Source organism: Cupressus sempervirens, chromosome 3 (assembly GCF_028749045.1).
Source record: "Cupressus sempervirens isolate cs-2001-9-10 chromosome 3, ASM2874904v1, whole genome shotgun sequence".
In the NCBI taxonomy this organism is placed as follows: Eukaryota; Viridiplantae; Streptophyta; class Pinopsida; order Cupressales; family Cupressaceae; genus Cupressus; species Cupressus sempervirens.
The window spans coordinates 402,461,372-402,482,971 of NC_143120.1; the positions used below are offsets into that span (position 1 = coordinate 402,461,372).

Consider the following 21,600-nt stretch of genomic DNA (forward strand, 5'->3'; position numbering starts at 1 on the left):
ATGCACACTTTGCACATCTAAAATGATAGAGGAGCTTATTCCACAGAGCTAGTCAATAATAACCTCTTTTTGCAGCACTGACACTAAAAAAATTAAAATGGTAAGCCTTTCCTCTATTCCGGGGCTGATCCAATGGAAAATCTCCAACATGTTAAAAGAAACAAAACATGAGCAATCATTTTTTAAATTTTTTGCTGGATCCCCTCTTTTGAGGAAGAAAGAAAGGTGGTATGTAAGATCTGTAAATTGAGATTGAGAGTAGCAGCACATGTCTACTCGGTATAGAAAACTTTTCGACATTTAGACTGTCAAAAGCATATGACCTCAACAAAAATATAAACTATCCTTGTTAAAGAAAAAGTGGGCACTGTGATCATATATATCTACTCTAATGTGAGATAAAAAGATCATTTTCCCGTCTATTATGATATTCCATTGCCTAGATCATAGATGGATGAATTGCAGATCATTTACCACAGAGTTTTCCACAAGTATGAACCAAATTTTGTGCAAATTGCAGCCGAGCACATAGCAAGTCAGAAGGTTAAACTTGGCCTGCACAAACAAATAGCTCAATCATAGAAAGAATACAAAATTCCAAACTAATAACACGCAGAAAAGTTGTCAGTGTTAAACCAACAAACACCACTATGTGAATAACAAATTTGACCAACTGACCAAGGGACCCCATCTGATTGCACACTAAAAGTTGAGAATGCTACAACCAATTGATTATTAAGCCCAAAAAGAACTGTAAGCACTTCAAAGGCATTTTGATCATGAAAACAGTTTTCAATATCCCTGGGGATATTCTAGGAATGTACTTTCATCAAATTTACCAATCTCTGTGAGGAATTTCCTATTTCCATAAAATTCATAGTTGGAGGAAGAACAAAACATAATGTCTTTAAACAAACTCTAACAGCAGCCTCACTTTTGTCTGAGGCAAAACCATGTTCCAATAGGTTGTATAGCAGATATTAGAAGAGAAAGATTTGCTAAGCGTAAGGCATATGCCAAAGGAGTTTAAAGCAAGATGACTGTATGATAATCCTTGAACAATTCATGCCAAGAACTACACAGAGTAATGAATAGGTCAAAGTAGTCATACTATAGTGCGTATAAAAAGCAGGTAAAAATTATCATACAAAGATGGATGAAGGAGAAACTTGGAGTGCAATCTTGCAAGTGCCATACAGTGTACACTAACACAGAAGATTGACAAAATTAAGGCACGTGATTGTAGGAATCAAGTGATGATATTGTATGATGGAGGCACAACTAGGCCATAGAGTAGAGACAAAGCAAAGGGATCATACAATTTTTCAATCAGATGTTGATCATACAATTTGAAGATGATATGGTTGCTCATACGCTTCAAGGGAGTCCTACAAGAGGGAAAGATGTAGGCCATATATATAGTAGTAAAATAAGGCGGTTTGACAGTTATTTTTGTTTAAACCTGAACTTTTATCTATTCTAATCCTCCATTGTGTTATTTAAAAAATTGAAAAATAATATGTCAAATACAACAATCTCATCTACCCATCTGATGTAGCACCATCCTCTTATGATTCACGGGACAAGGAGCCAGTTCACACCTCCAAAACCTGTCATTGATTCATCCTCCTACAAAACTCAAAAATAAGCAAGAAGCTCCAATTGCTTTAAAAAATGAGCACCCCAAGCTTAAGTGCCCAATTAAAGCAAAAAAGTGGGATCAAATCAAAAGCCACCTTCCAAGAATTTATTTTTTTTTCTTTAAACTTAATTTGAAGATAAAAGCAAACATGACTCCCACAAAACTAGGAATTGTGACTTCACAATTTCCCAAGTTGAGGTGCCACATTTGAGACAGCTTAGTCAAATCATATTCTTATTTTAACTGCTTTTACACCTCATGGCAAGAGTTGGAAGAACCGTATGGGTTCTCCCATACAATGGTAAAATATTGCTATGTCCAACTAGCATCTTTAACTACAATAATATGAATATTAAACATTACTCCCAGGACTTGCAAGGTGTCTAATACAACTAGTCATAGACTATATCACCTTGTCCATATAATAGTGATTTATATATCGTATAAGGAACACTATTTGGACCCAAAGATTAAAAACAGCTTACCTTTATTCATAACAAATATATACCGTCCTCTAACTTCTTCCATTGAATTACTAAACCACAAATCCTATTTCAACAAGACATTGGAAAGAAAAGAGATAACAATCTGTGCCATGGAAAGAAAAGAGTTAACAATCTGTGCTGTGGAAAGAAAAGAGTTATTCATTATAGGTTGAGGACTTGCATTCATAGTCCTTTTTAAAATGCTTCAGAGTGTACAACCTGTGCTGAGTAGCTAATGGTTCCTTAAAAGTTTTCCTCTCTCATTATAAGGCATCTTATAATTGACTCTGCTTCATGTTGATGCATCACCTGGTCTGAGCGATTTCCCAAGCATCCAGGGACTTGAGAACATGGAGGGATGTCCCCTCCTTATTCCCCCTTATTTAAGCTTTTTAAAATGTCACAGAGACATACCCTAACAAGAGGGATGTTGACCATCTTCAGTTTTTTGGGCACTTCGTGTAATCCCCTAACAGTTTCCTCAACGCCCCAACATTCCCTAGCCGTCACCAAACTTTAGTGTCCAAAATCAGACACATATAAAGCAGTATAAAAAAAAATTAAACATTCAAAAATGAATGTAACACAAAAAAGAGGGAACTTTGAAAAATGTATGCAATCGTTGTTCTACATTCACCAAAATAGAAGAGTAAGAGAGCAGTCTCCAAGATATCAGTGTAATGATGACTCCTATTTTTTTGAGCTTGTTTCTCAATATACCAATGTACAATGTAACATTTATTTAAATTTTATTTGTCATCAGTCAATAGAAACCATGTTTGTCTATGATTACAAGTCAATCAGATGGATTATAGAAGCAATGAATTGTTATCATACATCTTTGGAATTTCAGCCTCTTTTGTTCTGGTCACATTATCATATTCTAATAGTGTTACATCCCAAATTTTTGTCTCTTAAAGTAATCATGTAGCTGCATACATTTCATGTGACTGGTAGTTAAAATCAGCTGAATGTTATGATCATGGGAAATGGATATTTTTGGTTGATTGTTTGATTCTCATGAAGATGACTTGTTAGTTGTTAGTTACAAGATAATTGAGAATGATTATTATTGTTAATTTCATTTGAAGTTATAAAAATAAGTTGTCAATGGTATTGGTGGTTAGCTCTTATGATAATTATGAAATAGTTTTGGTTATAATTGAGAAATATGTTATTATTGTGGAAATATTCTTTTGGGTGTAGGAGCAGATGAAGGGGGGAAGCATTGCTAAACGGGATTTAAGGAATGGGCCACCTTTATATAGGCCTTATTCTTTTTAAATTATTAAATGATTTTAAGAGTTTCTTGTAACCGATGTTGGCCCTTCTCGTCACTCCTTCCTTGTAACTGATGGAGCGTGCGGGAGGTATTATTACACTTCCCACGACTACGAAAAAGCTCTTAGTGATTCTATTTTCTTTGTACATGATTGCTCTGAGTTAGGGAGCAAGAGATCTTCAATTTTACAACTCCTTTCGGAGACTCATTATCATTCCTATTTCATATCACGATACCATAACTGCAGCATCAGTCATGCCATTGTCACCAATTCAAGAAGCTCATTCACATGTTGAAGTTGTGTTGTCAAACCACAACAACTGATCTTAACCATCATTCTTAGGTCATGAAATCATTACTCAAGTTTCATTTCATATTTATATAGGCTATGTCTTTTTCAAAATGTTTAAAGATGATTTTCAGTTCGGAAATGAATAAATATGATAATAATGTACATCCACGATCATCGATAACCATGCTAGCCGTAACCAAGGCTCAAGAGTATTGGTACTAAAAAACATAATAACTGTATCAATCTCATTATAGTTTCTTTTATCCATGCATGTCGGGTGCTAGTATAGACCCGTACAATCAGGCTCGGAATGACTCCATTGTAATTGTTAAGCAAACACTTGTAAAGTACATAATCATGTACACTATACATAGAGATGGTTCCTTTATATTTCATGAGGCATATCTCTAACTTATATAGTGGTATTATCCATATACCAATTGAGATAAGAATCAAATTGGTGTAAATAAATTCTGACTGATAAACTGAATGCATATATACCAGAGAAATCACCTAGGATGCACCCAAGACCAGCAGAGTCAAGCATAAATGGGTGAAGACGAGAGGTATCCCTGCAAGAACAAATTGAATGTTAGTAGCGAAAGTATATGAACACTTAAAACTACTTGGACCAAGTCAGCTCATGGTTGTGCAAAGTATATTCAGTTGTCAAGTTGAGCGGTGGTGATCACGCTATTCATTTTCCATCTAAATCATTGGTCGAGGTAGATTAGAGGCATGCTTGCCGCAATTGATCACTAGAGATCAGGGTGCTAGCTGACTAAGGGGAGGTCAATGGAGGAATTTCACAACTTTGTCTGCTTCTTAGCCGACACTCTTTAACACCAGAATGCTCCGGTGGCAGGACGATGGTGCCCCAAGCCTAACCCCAAGGTAGGGAGGGCTTTTCTCATATGAGATTGTGTGGGGATATGTTGAGGTCTGCAATGGGAGGTTAAGCCTAGGTCAATGCTTCTCGTCTTCACCAGATGTCGAGGCTTCCACAACACATTGACAGTTATTTTGACTCATGTATGATTCTTTATCTTTTGCCTGTTCTTACTTTAAATTCATGTTACCCTTGAGATGCATGTGTGTGTGTGTGTATAGTTTCTATCAAGTGTAATTGTATAAGTTAGTTATGGAAGTTATATTAGTTTCCTTCATATGAATCTGAAATAGTTGTTGCTTTAATTCTGATTACTTACTCTTGTGAAATGAAATCAGTTAATAGTTTTCTTTGAAGGAAGTAACGCATATAACCACTTCGTCATTCTGTTATGAAATCAGTTATTCTTAGATTATGATCTCTAAATTTCAGCCTATGAAAAATTATATGTTACAAATAGTCATATCTCCATAATCCACAAAATCTAGGAAAAAATATATTATCATAACCAAAACCCATCATGTCATTCGATGCCTCTAAAACTTGCAAAAACGTTACTTCAAGAGAAAATTCTAATGTCGTATAGAAATGAAAGGTGCAACTAATCAAAAGACATGGCTTACTCTTAGATCTTATGCAAAATCTTGAGTGTGCTATCCAATATTGCAGCAATTGAGGATAAAAGCCAGAACATACCTTGAGTCTATTGGACTGGTGGCAGACAAAATGAAATTGGATATAAGTATTTTCTCAACAATAATGAGGTATTTAATACTATTTTGGGTTAATAGCAAGGTACAGTATTAGCATACAGAAGTGGGCAGATTATGCAATGATTCTTAATATCATCATGGTTTTCGAAGAGCGAATGCATAACTTGGTGACATGCAGGAAATAACTTCAATTTACTGGACCTAGCAGTCATGACATCTTAGCCAACCCACTCAAAGGGCACTATTTAAACAGGGGGGATCCCTTATAAGCAAGGTGTTTCCACACTTTAAATTAGTTTACAAAGGTATTTCACCAAGCGTCCATGTTCAAATCCAAGAAATCCAATCTATTGATCCAAATTGAGTCCAGCATATTCATTGCTTCTTGTCATATTTTAATCATGTGCTAAAAGCTTTGTCAAAAATTAAAAATCTAAGTCAAAATCTCTGCCCTCCATTTTGATCATATTTGCAGAACTTGGCTTTTTCTAACATCTTATAAGGCACGACCTTGAAAAGTTACTTTTCAATCTCAATATTAAAATTTTAACAACCAGATCTTCCTAAATCCAACAGCCAAAAAGGTAAGTTTATAAGATTATTTAAAGACAAAAAACACAAGATTTTTTGAAGACAAATAAGTATCAAAGGCTTACAGCCCAAAAGCAAACTTATCCCTTTATTCCAGTGTTCTCTAAGTTCCTCAAGAATCTGACCTGGACTATCAGCCTTCAAACTCCTCCCAATCCAACAAACAAAAGAATGCAATGGAAACTAAGAAGATTTATGTCCAATACTAAGGACTCAAGCTAAATTTGAGCGGTCTATGTATTTCTAATTATCAGATAATGCTTTTCTGAGTCACCCAAGGAATATGCTTAAAACTCAAAAAATGGACCTAACCATAAGTCCCAGCTATCCAATCAAGTTTAATCCAACGAACAATAACACATCCTGCTCTTTCAAAAGCTCAAGCTAAAAGCTTGGCTAATCAACATAATACTAAATCTAAGCCCTCTAATCAAAAATTTATCCAACAGCCAACGTTGTACCTACCCCATGATATTACTCATGAATCTAAATTGTGACCATTACAATTATTATTAAAGCTTATGTTAGTGGCTGACATTCTAAACTGCTCCCAGAAATCTAATTCAATTTGTTAGAATTTGACCCTGCCAAAGCTTTTCTACCTTTAGATAACGAACAAAAAAGACAGACCTCTTTTAATCTCACTTCCCTTGCTATTCCCACAAAGCTTTCAACCATTGATTGAAAATTTGATTAAACAACTTTAAAAAATTCTGAGTTTGTAAAAGGTTAAGTCCCAAAGCCAAGAGCTCATGTTAACCTGTGGACACAAGAAAAAAGCTTCTTCTTTTTTCAGTAATCTTAAAGACTTTCAGCTTTAACAAGCAGTATCCAATGTGCACATAAAGGAAAAGAAAAAGAAGGGAGATCATTTTTGAGTTTTAGATTAGAAACTTTTTTGTGAACTTCGACGATTGTTATGCTTAAGTTTTTGGATTCTCCATTTCTGTGTTGTTTTGTTTTTCCCAGAAGCCTTCACCATACCTTATGTTGTAGACAAGATTTGAAAAACCCACTGTCTAATCCTGAAGAATGCAGATATTTGTCCCCTTAAAGCTTGTAATTTATAAATGTCTTTGAAAAGGCTGTTTATATTGTACAATGTAAACAGCCTATGCCCTTCAAAGGCTTTATTGCATTTAAAAATTTAATTCACGAGGTTTTGGTGTTTTCCACTTCAATCAAATATTTTCTAAAAACAATCCAATGAGATTTTCTCACACTACTATACAGCTATCAAGTCCAAGTTCCATAAATATTCCATGCTCTTGCCAAAAAACCAAGGTTTTTTACTTTCCACTCAAAATCAAAAGCACTCCATAGATAACAAGGACTACCCCTCAAGTAAAAACCACTCAACAAAAGTATGGAATTTTATATCTCCTCAAATATGCCCTGGGGTGTAGCTTGTACTAAGTGCTGACTCAAGGGGCAACACAAAATAAATGGCATCATTTCAATGACTTAGTGATATTGTAGACAGATTGAACTCCAATAACATGAGACATTCAAGTTGCCTCAAGTACACTTTCAAGATTCTCATGCTATGCAATGAGGCTAACATCCAAAAGTAAGGAAGACATCTTCATACTTCAATGTTATGCAAATGGTTTATGATGATATGTAGACCTCCTCTTGGTCCTTTCCATCATCCATTTTGAATATGAGCATTCATCTATTTTATGCATTTGCTGCTTCCTCGTATAAAAATATGCTGCATTGGAAATGTCTAATTCAAACCTTTCTCTTCTTATATTTTTTATAAACCATAATCTCATTGATCATCCCTGGTCACTTGAGGATTTTGACGAATTGATCTTCTTTTTCTTTTTCTATGTGTTAATTCTGTCTTCTCCACCATCTTAATAGAACATCCTAACTTCCAATGCCATAATAATTTCAGAATGAGAATGATTAAATTATTTAAGTATTGCTGTTCATCACAGCACACACCTGCTGAACATCGTGAAAATAGTGCAAATAGAGAAGCACGCTTTTGAAGAAGGTCTCCACATGTCGTGATGCCTAAAGCATCCTTTAGCATGTGCTCTGTCACTTTTCCAATGCCATTTACCTGTGACAATGTACAAAATAAAAAAATTATAAATTGGATTTGAACCAATTTGTATCACACGAACAGGATGAGCTCTACTAGAAAAACACTCACCTCATTTTTTTCATTTTAAAAGACAAATTTATAGATACAAGGATGAATAAATAGATCAAATCACCTGAAGAGCACAAAGCAGCCTCTTATTACATGTGTGCAATTAAAAGATAGCATTATCCATATATTCTCCAATTAAATTAAAAACCACAGTACTTTTTAAACACCTTTTCTACTCGCTCCAAGAAATGACTGTCAGAAAGAGATATGTTGTAATATAGGAAGAAAAGTATACTGGAAATAAAAGAATTCACAAACAACACTGAAGAAAATTATCCTAGAAACCCCCAGTTAAGGAAAACCCAGCTTTGGCAGTGGCAAACCGTGAGACCATATTTCTCCAAGAATATATAATATTATCAAAATTGATATACGTAACCAGTCTAAACTACAAGATGTGGTAATTTTGCAAGAATTCTAAAGAAGATAATTAAAATAGTAAATTGAATACCATAACCACACAAATTTATTTGACTAACATTAAAAATAGTAAATATACTATTTCCAATATATATTACTTATCTGAGTCAGAGCACTTGGAAAGAAAGAAGATTTCAATAGATTTGCCCCTCATAGCTATGGAAGACACCAAAGAACCTTTGCTAAAAGCACAGAATGAGACTACTCACACTAAAATATGTGCCTACTCCCACCGAAGCCCTGGCAGGACAATCCAAATTCTTCTTTTTACCCTGAGTTGGATACATACTATGTGACCCCTTTCATATGCCCATAGCTAACCAAACCATCTCCTTCTTCCTTGAGTGATCTCAATCCTCTTTCCAAGTCCCACATATCTGCTTTATATAACCTTCAAGTGTGGTTTCTAATCAATCACACACCTTCACAAAGGTTTCCTCTAATTATTAGTAAATAAACACAACTATTCCTCCCTTTTAAAAAAGACTTCATTAATCTCCATTTTAACCAGAATATCACACTATCAGTTATTTTTCTCTCTTTAATGTTTTCGTAACTTTCTTGTTACTTTGGGAAAAATGTTTCAAAAACACAAATTTCTACTACTATAATAATATTCAGCGATTACCAAGAACGAGTAACAGTTGTTTCAAACTCCTCACCCAATGAACACTATATTATTAAGTTCAACTAATTCACCCAACATATTTGCTCCCTAAGTAGTCTTCATGGCTTAGACTAGGCTGAAGTCCCGAATTACCCTCAACATAAAAATTACATTTTTATATAATTAATTACAAATTAATATATGTTTATGGAATTCATAATTTACAGACAATTTCACACGAGGATTGCATTGGTTTGCATAGAAATTAATCATCTCTGTAAGGAATTTTCTGAGCTATAGGACTCGTAATCACCATCTTAATTGTCTTTGCAAAAATTAAATATCATATAGAAGTTATCATTGACAAAGGATTGCACCTCAAAATTCTCCCTCTGAACAATGATCCTGGGAAGTCTAGTTACTCACTTAGAAGCTCTCTTCACCCAAGGATTCTTGTCAGACTTACTTTGAATGTGATATTAATTTTCTGATCTTCTAGTGATAAGTCATCACTTCCTCATGATATACATAGGAGTAAGCCCATCAACATCATGCAGTCACACACATGTATTTTTAGACACCCTTTGAGTATTAATCTTCTAAGCTCCTGCGTTGCCTTTGAAGAAGAGTCATGCTCTCTCTTATGTAGAAGGATATTCATAATCTCAATCATTAAAGATATTCACTTCAATATCCTCACTTTATCCTGATCATCAAATGACTAATGAATTCTCGTCTACACAATATTTGATAGCATGTGTAAAGTACCAACCTTCTTTTCCCACAAGAACATCCTCAGATGAGCACTCATCTGCCCATGAGGGTCATAGAAGATGGTTCAAGTGGGAATGAAACATTGGTTGTTATTCCCCCCACAGTGTAAAATTCCCACTCTTATATCTTTGAACACTTTTGCATCATATCAAATTTGACGACTTCTTTCTAAGTTCCGACTTGTTCCTTTCATCTATTGAAGCTCCAAACATTCATTAAGCTTAATAGTAGAAGCAAACATGTCCTTCCATTTTCTTAAACTCATCCACAATTCTTAATCTCCCTCTTTTTCCTGCAAGAACATTCTCAGAGAAAGAGATCAAAGCGAATAGCTCTTATAATTAAAAAAACATTTCTAATAACTAATCTCAACAATAATATTATTGTAAACACTCTTAATAGTTATTCTCAACAATAATATTATTGTATTTTGATTATAAGAAAATTAGAAATTCTATTCCAATGTTCAATGTAGTTATTAATGTATTTATCATAATTTATTTCCATAAGCATATTCTATATCTACAAATATATTATAATCACATATGCTTATAACATAAACCATTTGAAAAATATTGTACATATTCATTTTATAATTTATTCAATAACAATATTAGTAACTCACAATAATACTAATAAATTATATTATTTAACATATTTATACTTACCTTGATAATAGTCCCTTTATTTTCTTCACGATTGAACTTTACTTACTATAATCTTAAGGGTCGGTAACCTTTTGCCCTCCACCATTTTTCCCAATATTTACTTTTTGAGGCGTATGTTTTATAGAACATCCACTTTTAGCATGAATCTGCTCAAGGTATATGGTGGGACCTTCATTACCCATTTTAAGTGTCTGATGCCTCTAGCACATTATAACCATGCATTCACGTCCCTTCTTATATCCCTCTAAATCGATGTACAACTGTATATGTATTAAAGGGAGTTTTTATCGACTTCGTACCCATATCGATGTCATATTTGGGTGACTATGTTGACTTCAGCGACCTTACTAATTATACTATGCGGGTATATTATTTTATCTTCTGTCGCGAGGTCCTTGACTTGTAATACGTGGGTGTTATGCTATCATCTATGACTTTGATTTTATAGGTCAATCTTTATCACTTATACAACAATCCTATGTCATGAGCGACAAAGGTCAAGTGAAGATAATGACGAGAGTAAGTATTGTCATTGCAAAAACCAAATGTCTGCTATGTGGAATAAGTATTGCCATCGTACACTTATGTCTAACACGTAGGATTCCATATGCTGACATATAAATCATCTTTGGTTCATAACTACTCTGTCACTTGTCACTCTTATAGATGGTTACTAAAACGCATACTGACAACCTCCTCTTCGAAGAAAATCATTAGTTTCTATGGTCATAATATCACACAGAGCCATCGATTTTCATTGGTGATACACTTCCAAGACTTCTCATTTAACGATACCTACAGTCGGCATTTCTCTATAACTTTGCATAGTTCTTTATTTCCTCCATCTTCCTTGCACAACATTTAATAGCTGCTGCTGTGATCTTTCTGCGAACTTCGACCTTCATAGGTTGATCTTCAAGCTTCCTTACAACTGAATATCTGCTTCTATTCGTATAGACATGATTCGGGCTTATATTGGTGATCATGAGATTGGTAATGTTTAGCTAATGTTATTCAGATCATGAGAAATCCTTTGCATCTCCTATATTGGATATATGATTTTAGATATACCTATTCTCATCGTAATATCATTTCTATCCATGTCAACTGTGAGGATCTCTGCTGTGCTCACGGCAGAATTCTTTGTGTCTACCATCTCCTTCCAGAATTGGTTCCATGCTCTTCTAATTTATGACTCCTCATTCGTGGTTGGTTAAATGTTGTCTCTGTATTTCTAAATATGGAGGAGTCAATGTCGTTGAATAATATGTAATAGTAAGAGGTGATTATATACATCACTTTTGTATATAGATTTGCATAAGCATCTTCCAATGTTGATTTCATTTTTTACATTTGCAATCGGCTTTGATACCATGTTGTTTCTCAAGGATCGTTTCTACAAATGTAGTAACATTGTCAATGTGATTGATGTCTTCCAAATGCAGATTTGAAGACTCCTAAATATGAGAGTTGGAGACATTTCTCATGAAGAGACATGTCTCTATAGTCAATCATTATTAGTTAATAAATAACCATATGTATAACTCATCTTTAAGCATATATATATATATATATATATATATATCAATAATATAAGACATAAAACAATGTTCATATAAATCATGAATACAAATACTCAATGTAATGAGTATATCACTTTGACTGATGCTATACATCAACACGATCTTCTCTACATTCACACTACTCCTGAAATTTGGTGGACATTGTTCGTTCCTCACAATCTGAGCATTGCTATCTTTCAACATTTCTCTTATTGATGTCATTCCGATCTTAGGGTTTGAAAACAGATGCTTCTACGATATATTCAAAAAACAATTTACTCGGCACCGAAAGTAAAACTTACTATTGTTATCAAATTTGTCAATGCTCCATTGTGATTTGCATGCTTCATCGCTGAAATCGTCTTAATCGCCTTTAAATCACTTGTGAGCTCTATAATCGCTTGGTGAATAAAAATGAGTGCTCAAATTCGATAAATACCTTCAAATTTTCATTTTAGGTCTACACTAAATGTCCTCGTACTTTGTTGGTGTATGACAACTAGCTCAGTCTGGTGTATGACAACTAGCTCAGTCTCCATACTTGTTTACAAACACTCGGTTGTCGTTACCTTACTCGGCCAATGCCAATTCATTTAGTCTTAGTTGTTGATTCGTGAAATAAATCTGATTCGAGTACGCAAATCGGATCCGTATTTGGGACTTTTTTCCCAATAATGATCCATGGAGGATTCTTGTATATATATGCATTATAAATTTATATATACTAAAAAATAAGAGAAATATACATAATTCTAAAACTAAATCATTTCATAGTATGAATCTATGATTCTAATATGCATCTATGAATCTAGTATACTTCATAATTGATCTATTTTTACAATTATAAAGAAAATCAGCACATTCACATTCATGATTTTATGTTTTTGTGCCTTGTATTGCCACGGATTCATGTTGGATCCTCAGGCTAAGGCTTGGATCCTTGAGGATCCTCAAGGATCCAAGCAGGAATCCGAATCCGGATCAGATCCAAATCTAGATCCGACCTGTTTGGGACGAATCCGGCTACTACATATTCGGTCAATACATCAACTCACTTGATCACTCGGTCTATATTGCAAAGCTCAGTCAATATAGACTGTACCACAGATGCTCAATACTTTGTATTGCAAATGATTCTCTTTTACTTTTCTCTTTAAAGATTTGTTCTTGATGCATCTTTACTTATGCAAATATGAACTTTTAGCGCATTTATGTTAGGAACTGGTGTAGGATATATCACTGAATATACAGTTCCTACATACCTTGTTCATTTAGTTAGATGTGGTAGCATCACTTGATCCATTGGATTGGGTCATCTCAACTTTGCTTACTCCACTACTTCCAGCTTTCATTATTTCTATCCATCTTTTATTTCCCTCAAATTTGTCCTTTCTATTGTCATTTGCATTGTTTGGTGTTGGTGCTCTGTATCAGCAATTTTTACTGATATGTCCAACTTTGAGACAACTAAAACATACTATTTCTCCGTTCAGTCACTTGTAATTTCCTCTTCAATGTATCTTAATGTAGTTCTCTATGATGTGACCATACTCTCCACAATAGTGACAGGTATATCGTGTGTTGTAATCCCAATTATAGGAATTGCCTTTTCCTGGTGCATGTACTTGTTTCTCAGGTGTCCAATTTGATTTTGTTTATGTCCATATTTATGACAGTTGTAGCAAAATCCTTTAAATGTAGTGAGTGAATCACTTTCCTTTGATCTGCATTCATGTGCTTAATGTCCTACCTCCTTGCATTTAGAACAATTACGAATAGACTTAGGTTTAGATGTTTGCATACTATTCTTGCTCTTGCATATGTTGGTTGTGTGTCCAATTTTGCCACGATGATGACATGTAGGTCTGCCATTGGATTTTACATTTCTTTGTTCTCCAATCTTTGATGATTCTCCTTCTTCAATAGATGCAAAGTGCTTGTTGTATCCCAGTCTAGAAGTATCTCTTGTTGATCTAGGTCATCTCATCAATTCTTCAAAGTATCTAATAGCCTCACTTGGTTGGTTCATTCTTTCCAGAAGTTTCTTTTCATTCTTCAATTCATTTCTCAATTACTCATTTTGTGACCTTAGGTTTGTGATCTCCATGTCCTTTCTGTTTTCTTCCTGATTTGCAATTATCAATTGATTTATCATATCCAACTGATTATTTGTGAGCTTTTGTACTCCAAATGATCTCTCTTCAAGTCTAGTTGCCATTTGTCTTTTGTCTTAAATGTAAAGTAAAACTGTAATGCTGAAAACATAACATCCATGAGAAGATTCAACACATAACAAAAATAATTTGGTAACCCAAAAACACTTCAATGTGAAGGTAAAACTAGGGTGGGGATGAAACCCACAAATCTTCATTATTGCAACAATAAAGTTAACCTACTAGGGTTACAATGTTTGATCAAAATATATGATCTACCCTGTGAGGGGTCTGCCCTGTTAGAAGCTTCAAGACTATTAAGTCCTACCCTGTTAAAGGATTTCACACTTACAATTAAGTAAGGACTCTGTTAGAAGATTTACATAGACCTTTTAGGATCACTCAATTAAGAGATTTGCCCTTATTCAATCCTGTTAAAAAATGATTCAGTACCTAATCCTCGGTTTGCGATGCAAGCTGATTTTGGATCTCCTCTGTACAATGTCTTGATTTGATCTCTCAATCTGATATCTCCTTTCAGTCCTTCACTGCTTGGGTTGCCCTTGTCTGATCTGATTCCAAACTTAGCCTTCTTGCTCTGTTCTATCCTTGTTTGCTTCTTTACTTGCACATTCGTTCACACATGCATACTCTCCTCTTTCACACACTCTCTCATTATGATTCTAGGGTTAGAATCTTCCTTAAATAAATATTCTTCACAAGTTCTAGATCTCAATCAACGGTTTACAATTCATCTACTTTTTTTGTTTCTTTCTAATTTTCTGATTGGTTGATTTGCATTCCTTGGGATCATTACCTTCTGCAATGACACGTAATCTCTATCTTAACTGTCTCTACAAACATTAAATATCATATAGAAGTCAGCCAAAACAATTTACATAGTTGTTTGTGCAATTACAAACTCATATCACAAAACTAGTTTGCTCAGCATCTGAATGTGTTGACACTCGGTCATCGCTAACATTCATACTAGCACTCGGCTTCTATATACATGATTCTTCATGTTTGCTCGGCGAAAACTGTCTTTTCAACTTACTCAATCTCTACTATAATAGCTTGGCTTACATATGTGCTCGGCCTCAACTGGGGTGCTCGGTTATCACTGACTTATTCGGCATGTAATGTAAAATAAACAAGTCCCTATATAAACTAGGCCTTTACTAGATGACTCGGTCACAATGATGACCGTTCATCCTTTCCTAGTAAATGACTAAATGTTTGGGCACTGATAGGCAACATAGGCGTAGAGATCAACAGGGAGCCTCCCCTATTGCTAAGAGGAGAGATTTAGCTCACTACATCATTGCCTAAAATCACAATTTTGTAAGTTGTCGTTTTAGTGACTTGCAAAATATTTAGCCAACAAATCTCAACAAATGATCCCAAAAAATATGAGATCTCATAACCTAACCTAAGTCTCTCTAGTTTCCATTACCATCCACAAATCAATCTATGCTACAATGCTAGCTTTAAATGCAATCTTGCAAAATCATGAACCTCAAGCAAATGATTAATGCTCATAACCGAATAGAACCAACAACACCTCACCAAAGATTCTAGAGCCCTCCATGGCACGAAGATGGCGCCATCTCCAACTACATGAGGATAATATCCATCATCGAATGATAAATTTGCATCAATGCCATATCTCTCACTGAACCATGTGACCAAGATGTCTAGACATTGTGATAACCACCTCCTAACTGATGATCCTCTATGGCTCCAACATGATCAAAGAAATCAACTAAAAGCTCCCAAAGGCAAGTGTCAAACAAAGATAAACAAATTATACATCCAGACATTCACATTATACATGTCATTTGAACAACAAAATAAACACAAATCTACAAAATCCAATAGCTGAAAACAAGACAACACTGCAGCCAACAAGAAAGGCAAGTTATACAAGAACTTAAACCATACGAAACATGTTGGCTACAAAACTCATAAAGAGGTTAATGGCTTATCTCAATGCATTCAAGTTGCATGTAACCATGGGCTAAAACCATCCATCCAACATAAGCACTACAATTTGTAGTCCAAATAGGCAATGTTTCTCCATGTAAGCAGGATCCCAATTTCCAACATGAATACATTCTCACTGCACATGACCACAAGGTAAATGGAGAAAACGACCAAACAAGAGGGTATACACATATTATCAACAAGAGCTATGGGTTACCATAACATAACCAACTCCATTAGGATCCACAATCATGTGCTTCCAATGCCCAACATAAGTTGCCATATCTATGGCTTCCAATCTCACAAAACTGCAAAACAAAATTACTCAAAAAACAATCATTGCAGCCCCAAGAGCCTTGCAACAACCTTTAATTCCTTCTTATAAGTTCTCGCAAGCTTGCCAAGCTAAGAAACCCAAAATAGAAGAATACCCAAAACCAATAATTTTTTACTCTAATACCAAATGTTAGGAACTAAACAGATCAAAGACTAAAGGTTGTGATAAATCTCTATCCAATAAATTAATCCAAGGACAAGATGCAAGGCTTGTATAGCTACAGCATAAAAATCAGAGCCTCGTGCAAATCCGAAAATTAAGTTGCCTTAATGTGGAAATCAGTCTGTATAGAATGTTTAATAAACCCATCTTATGTAAACCTATAACAGCGTAAATAATGATTAACATCAACATAAGATAGCAATAATAAGGCATAAATCAGCAACATAAGATCAATACATAACACACTTGTTACATTGGGAAAATCTTGTGGGAAATAACTCAGCCAAAAAGAGAGGCCAAACTAGCATTATCAACAACAAATGTGCTTAAAATACTATCACTTACATCTCCTATTTGCCTCCACCATAGCAGCACCTATGTACATGTAAAAAACCTCTTGTCCCTCCCACCTATTCTTTGCTCCTGCAAAGAAATCTACATTCAACTGTTTCTCCCCAATTCTACATCCAAAAGGCTGAATTTATAGAATGGCAAGAGCTCCAAAATCACCAATAAAGATGTCAAAGAAGCCTCTATGTTCTTCAAGATCACAACCCTTAAAATGTCTCCATGGCACTCAAAAAGACACCAGTTTTGGCACTACTAGTTTCCCTCAACTTGTACACCCATTCTTGCAAGATAAACATTGCATTGAACAAGTCCATAGATAGCTCATTTGTCCTCTTACCAACTCATTAAATATCTCATTCTAGATGTTCAGAAGTGGAGATAAGATAAGATAAATGTATTACTGCCCAACAAGAGACCACGAAAAGGGTCTAAGGGACTGAAAGCATATAATCAAGGGGTTAAAAACAAGAAGATTACCAAACGGTGCCTAGAAAGAGGAGAGCAAAAGAAAACAAGAAATCAACAAAGAAGCAAGAACTAGAACAAGAGCAGGAACAAGAACACCAGTAAGGCAAGGACAAGGGATCCTTCCTTGGTGTAAAGAAGTCCAGAATAGAAGGGTAAGGCCCAGTGCGACCAAGAATCCTAGTGCATCTCTAAGTACTCTTCGAGGGGTGACATTGTCGAGTAAGACCACTATAAGGTCTCACGGATCTAGAATGACCGATGGTAGAAGTGTCGACCATATGCTTCACACATTGAGCGGGAGGCAAGGGCGAGAAGAAGGCAATGACAAGCTGATCTGAAGACTAGCTCTGGGGATAAAGAAGTTGCAGAATACAGTCATGGAGCTGCATGGCCTCCCAAAGATAAAGCACGAGACATCTCTGGTTCATATAATTTGTAATATTCCCGTTATAAAATAAATTTTAATTAAGCTATTGTATTTGGGCCGATTGATTTAAAATATCTCGGACACATTTCTATTTTGTTTTCGTAGTTGGTGTTGCAGTTGGCTATCTTTGTACACCCTCGGAAAGTTTTCCCCAAAAGGTATTTAAGCATGGCTTGTAGGTAGTCATTAGGTATGCAATTTGGATTATTTTCTTTGTACTGCGAATTCCTATTGGGATTCTTTGTTGTTCGCCATTTCGGAAGTGAAAGTCTTCCCTATTTGGTCTTTTCGGTTTCGGTGGGATTCGACACTCACCCTATTTCGTCGCCTATAATACTTGGCTCGGATCTGGCAAATTGGAGCACCATCTTTTGGCAAATATTAATTGGAGGATTATATGTGTTCAATCTTCATTCTTATTTGGGTTTATGAATTCTGATCTATAAGTGTTTTCTGTTACAGGAATTAGCATTCTTTTTGTCTACACACCATCCGTCACCATGGTTTAGTAACATCACCGTACACTTGCCCATCACCACTCTGTACGGCCATCTGAGCCTATCGTACAGCCACCCCCTTGTCTCCCTTGTACGATAGTCTTCCTACTCCAGCCACCTTATAGCCCTCTCCACACTCCATACAGCCATCTTGTGTGCCTACTACCTGACACCGTACGGGCTTCCTGTGCATGCATACTGTACGACCATCATTTTTGTTGCCCACTGTACATTTCTCCATTCCACCGTACAGCCTGCTCAACACCCTTCTGTACGGCATATTTGCTCATCCTCCCACCATACGGCCTCTCCCATGCTGTGCCTCCTCATTTGGCATCTATACCACATCTCCACCTAGCCGTACTGCTCTAGTATACCATAATACCTCCACAATAGCTCCACCTGAGTGACATTTTCAATATCTGACGAAGAAAGATCATTTCCAAAGAAGCCGTAGGGAACAAGATCATCACAATGGTATCAGAGCTTTGATCTTGCCAGCCTATGAACAATGAATGAGAGTTTATAGCCGGAAGAGAAGGAGAACTCATTCGATTGATAGAATGGCAGTAGAAGCAAAACCCACAGCGGCCGAACTCGTGGCACTGCTAAGAGAACTTGCGAGGAATCAAGCACAGATCAATGATACTCAACGACTCATGGAAGAAACTCTCAAGAAATTGGCAGACGATTAAGTATCTGATGAACAGAATAGTCACAACACAAACTCTGCATCAGGTAAAGCAAACCCTCATCCTGCACTTTCATGACCTTCCATGCAATCATTTCCCCCACAGACGAAGGCACCACAAGGACGGAAGCAACCAACTTTTGAGGAGGTTCAAAAACAACTGAGAGAGGATTGGAAGAATGCAAATTTTGAGAAAGATATATCCTACAAAGACTACGCAAATCTGAGAATGAGATATTTCGGAGGCGCAAACTGAGGATATTTTAATGATGATCTCAGGAGGAAGTTGAGTAAAGTAAATTTGTCTCCATTTGACAGATCCGGATCCATATCTGTGCAAACGTGGCTAATGAAAGTTGATACTTACTTGCAGCTGAATCCTATGCCAGAAGAAGAAGCAATTAAATTTGTGGCATTACACTTGGAGGGAGTTGCACATGAATGGGGGCATCATGACACCATCACACTGGGGTGTGATCAAATAAATACCTATGCGGAATTCACTGAGAGATTGATAGATAGATTTGATGGTAAAGATCTGGAACTCAATTTCAAAGATTTAGCACATCTAAGGCAAATTGGATCGGTTGACCAATACATTGCGAAATTTTAGAAACTCTTTGTTTTGGTCATGGACATTTCTGAAAGAAGACAGATAGTGCTCTTCATGGATGGGCTGACAGAACCACTGAAGGGTTGGGTAAAGGGGTTCAATCCTACCATCCTGTCGAGGCCATTAAGAAAACACAGAGTATGGCATCATCGTCGACATCATCCTCTCGAGGTTACTCACATTCCAAACTACCGATGTTTCCGAGGGACAAAGATAACAAACCTCCGCCGAGGAAGCCGTCGTTGGACAAAGCTACCAGACAAGAGCTTCGAAGGAAGAAACTATGTTTCAACTACAAAGGACCATGGGAACTTGGACATGGATGCCTCCGGAAAGAAAAGATCCACTACATTGAGGTTGTGTCCACTAATGAGGACAAATAGGAAGCTATACTCACCGAAGACAATCAACCCCACGAGGACACCAAAATGGTTAGTTTGAATCGTATGGAAAGAATTGCAGCATTAGTATGGCGCGGAGGAACTATTGCCCTAGCCAATAGCCCGAGGTGCACAGTGTTTCGTGTACAGGAAACCCTTCAAGGACAAAGGGTTATGGTGATGCTCGATAGCAGAGCTACTCTAAACTTCATAAACTCCTCTCTGGTGAAACGAAGAGGTCTACCTACCGTGACACAGGCAGGATTTCAGGTCAAGGTTGCCAGAGGGACTCTCCTACTCAGCACACACCTTGTTCCTCAGCTAAGTATCACAATGGCGAAACACACGGTGACCGAGGATTTCTTCATAGTGGACCTTGAAGATATGGAGGTTGTTCTAGGCATACAGTGGATGGAGACACTAGATGAATACACTCAGAGCTTCCAATGGATGGACTTCACTTTTGTTGCCGATGGAAAGAAAGTTGTTCTCCGCAGAATGGCAAATGAAGGTCCAAAGGAAGTTTCTGCACATTGGATGGAGGCAATTTTTCGACATGATGACGTTTCTTGGACTGCACATTGTTTTGTCTCGACTTAACCTATAAAAGGGCAACGGACACCTCCCCAAGATGATGATCTCCAGAATATTTTGAGTGAACATGATAAAGTTTTTGTTGACATTCCTCCTGGCATACCGCCTCATCGAGGGATTGAACATACTATCGAGTTGGAAGCTGGAGCCAAGCCAATCATAACCACACCCTACCGCCATCCCAAGAAATTCAAAGATGAGATCGAAAAGACTATTCAAGAACTGTTGGAGAAAGGATGGATCTATCCCAATTCTGGCCCCTTCTCGTCATCAATGGTATTGGTCAAAAAGAAGGACAGGATGACGAGCATGTGTGTGGACTACCGTGCGTTGAACAAAAAAAAATAAAGAATAGATATCCCATTCCAAGGATAGATGAGTTTTTGGATGAATTACATGGCGCAATCTATTTTTCAAAAATAGATCTTCATTCCGAATACCATCAGATCTGCATGAGGGAAGAAAATGTGGAAAAAACGACCTTTCATTCTCACTACGGGCATTATGAGTTCTTGGTCATGCCGTTCGGACTAACAAATGCACCTACTACATTCCAATCATGCATAAATCGCATCCTCAACAAACAATTGTGTAAGTACTTGTATTTTTTGATGATATTCTTATTTATAGCAGGACATGGGAAGAGCACCTGAAGCCTTTGGACAAAGTCCTACGGATCATGAAGGATCAATCCTTGTTTGCCAAGCAATCCAAGTGTGAATTTGGTACGACGAAAATATTGTACTTGGGGCATGTTGTCAGTAAATATGGAGTTCAAGTTCATCGAGAGAAGATTCAGGCTATCCTTGATTGGCATCCCCCGAAATCACTCACAGAGTTGCGAGGATT

At 36.3% G+C, this 21,600-nt stretch overlaps 1 protein-coding gene across 14 annotated transcripts in view; it reads right to left on the bottom strand.

Moving 5' to 3' along the window:
* Positions 1 to 21,600, bottom strand: part of LOC149566708 (DNA/RNA polymerases superfamily protein) — a 136,676-nt gene that overhangs the window by 77,072 nt on the left and 38,004 nt on the right. For all 14 annotated transcript variants that reach the window (XM_089820023.1, XM_089820026.1, XM_089820024.1 and 11 more), the window contains one exon: positions 7,848 to 7,968. In XM_089820023.1, the coding sequence (XP_089676149.1) occupies positions 7,848 to 7,968 (121 nt within the window). The remainder of the gene's footprint in view (positions 1 to 7,847; positions 7,969 to 21,600) is intronic.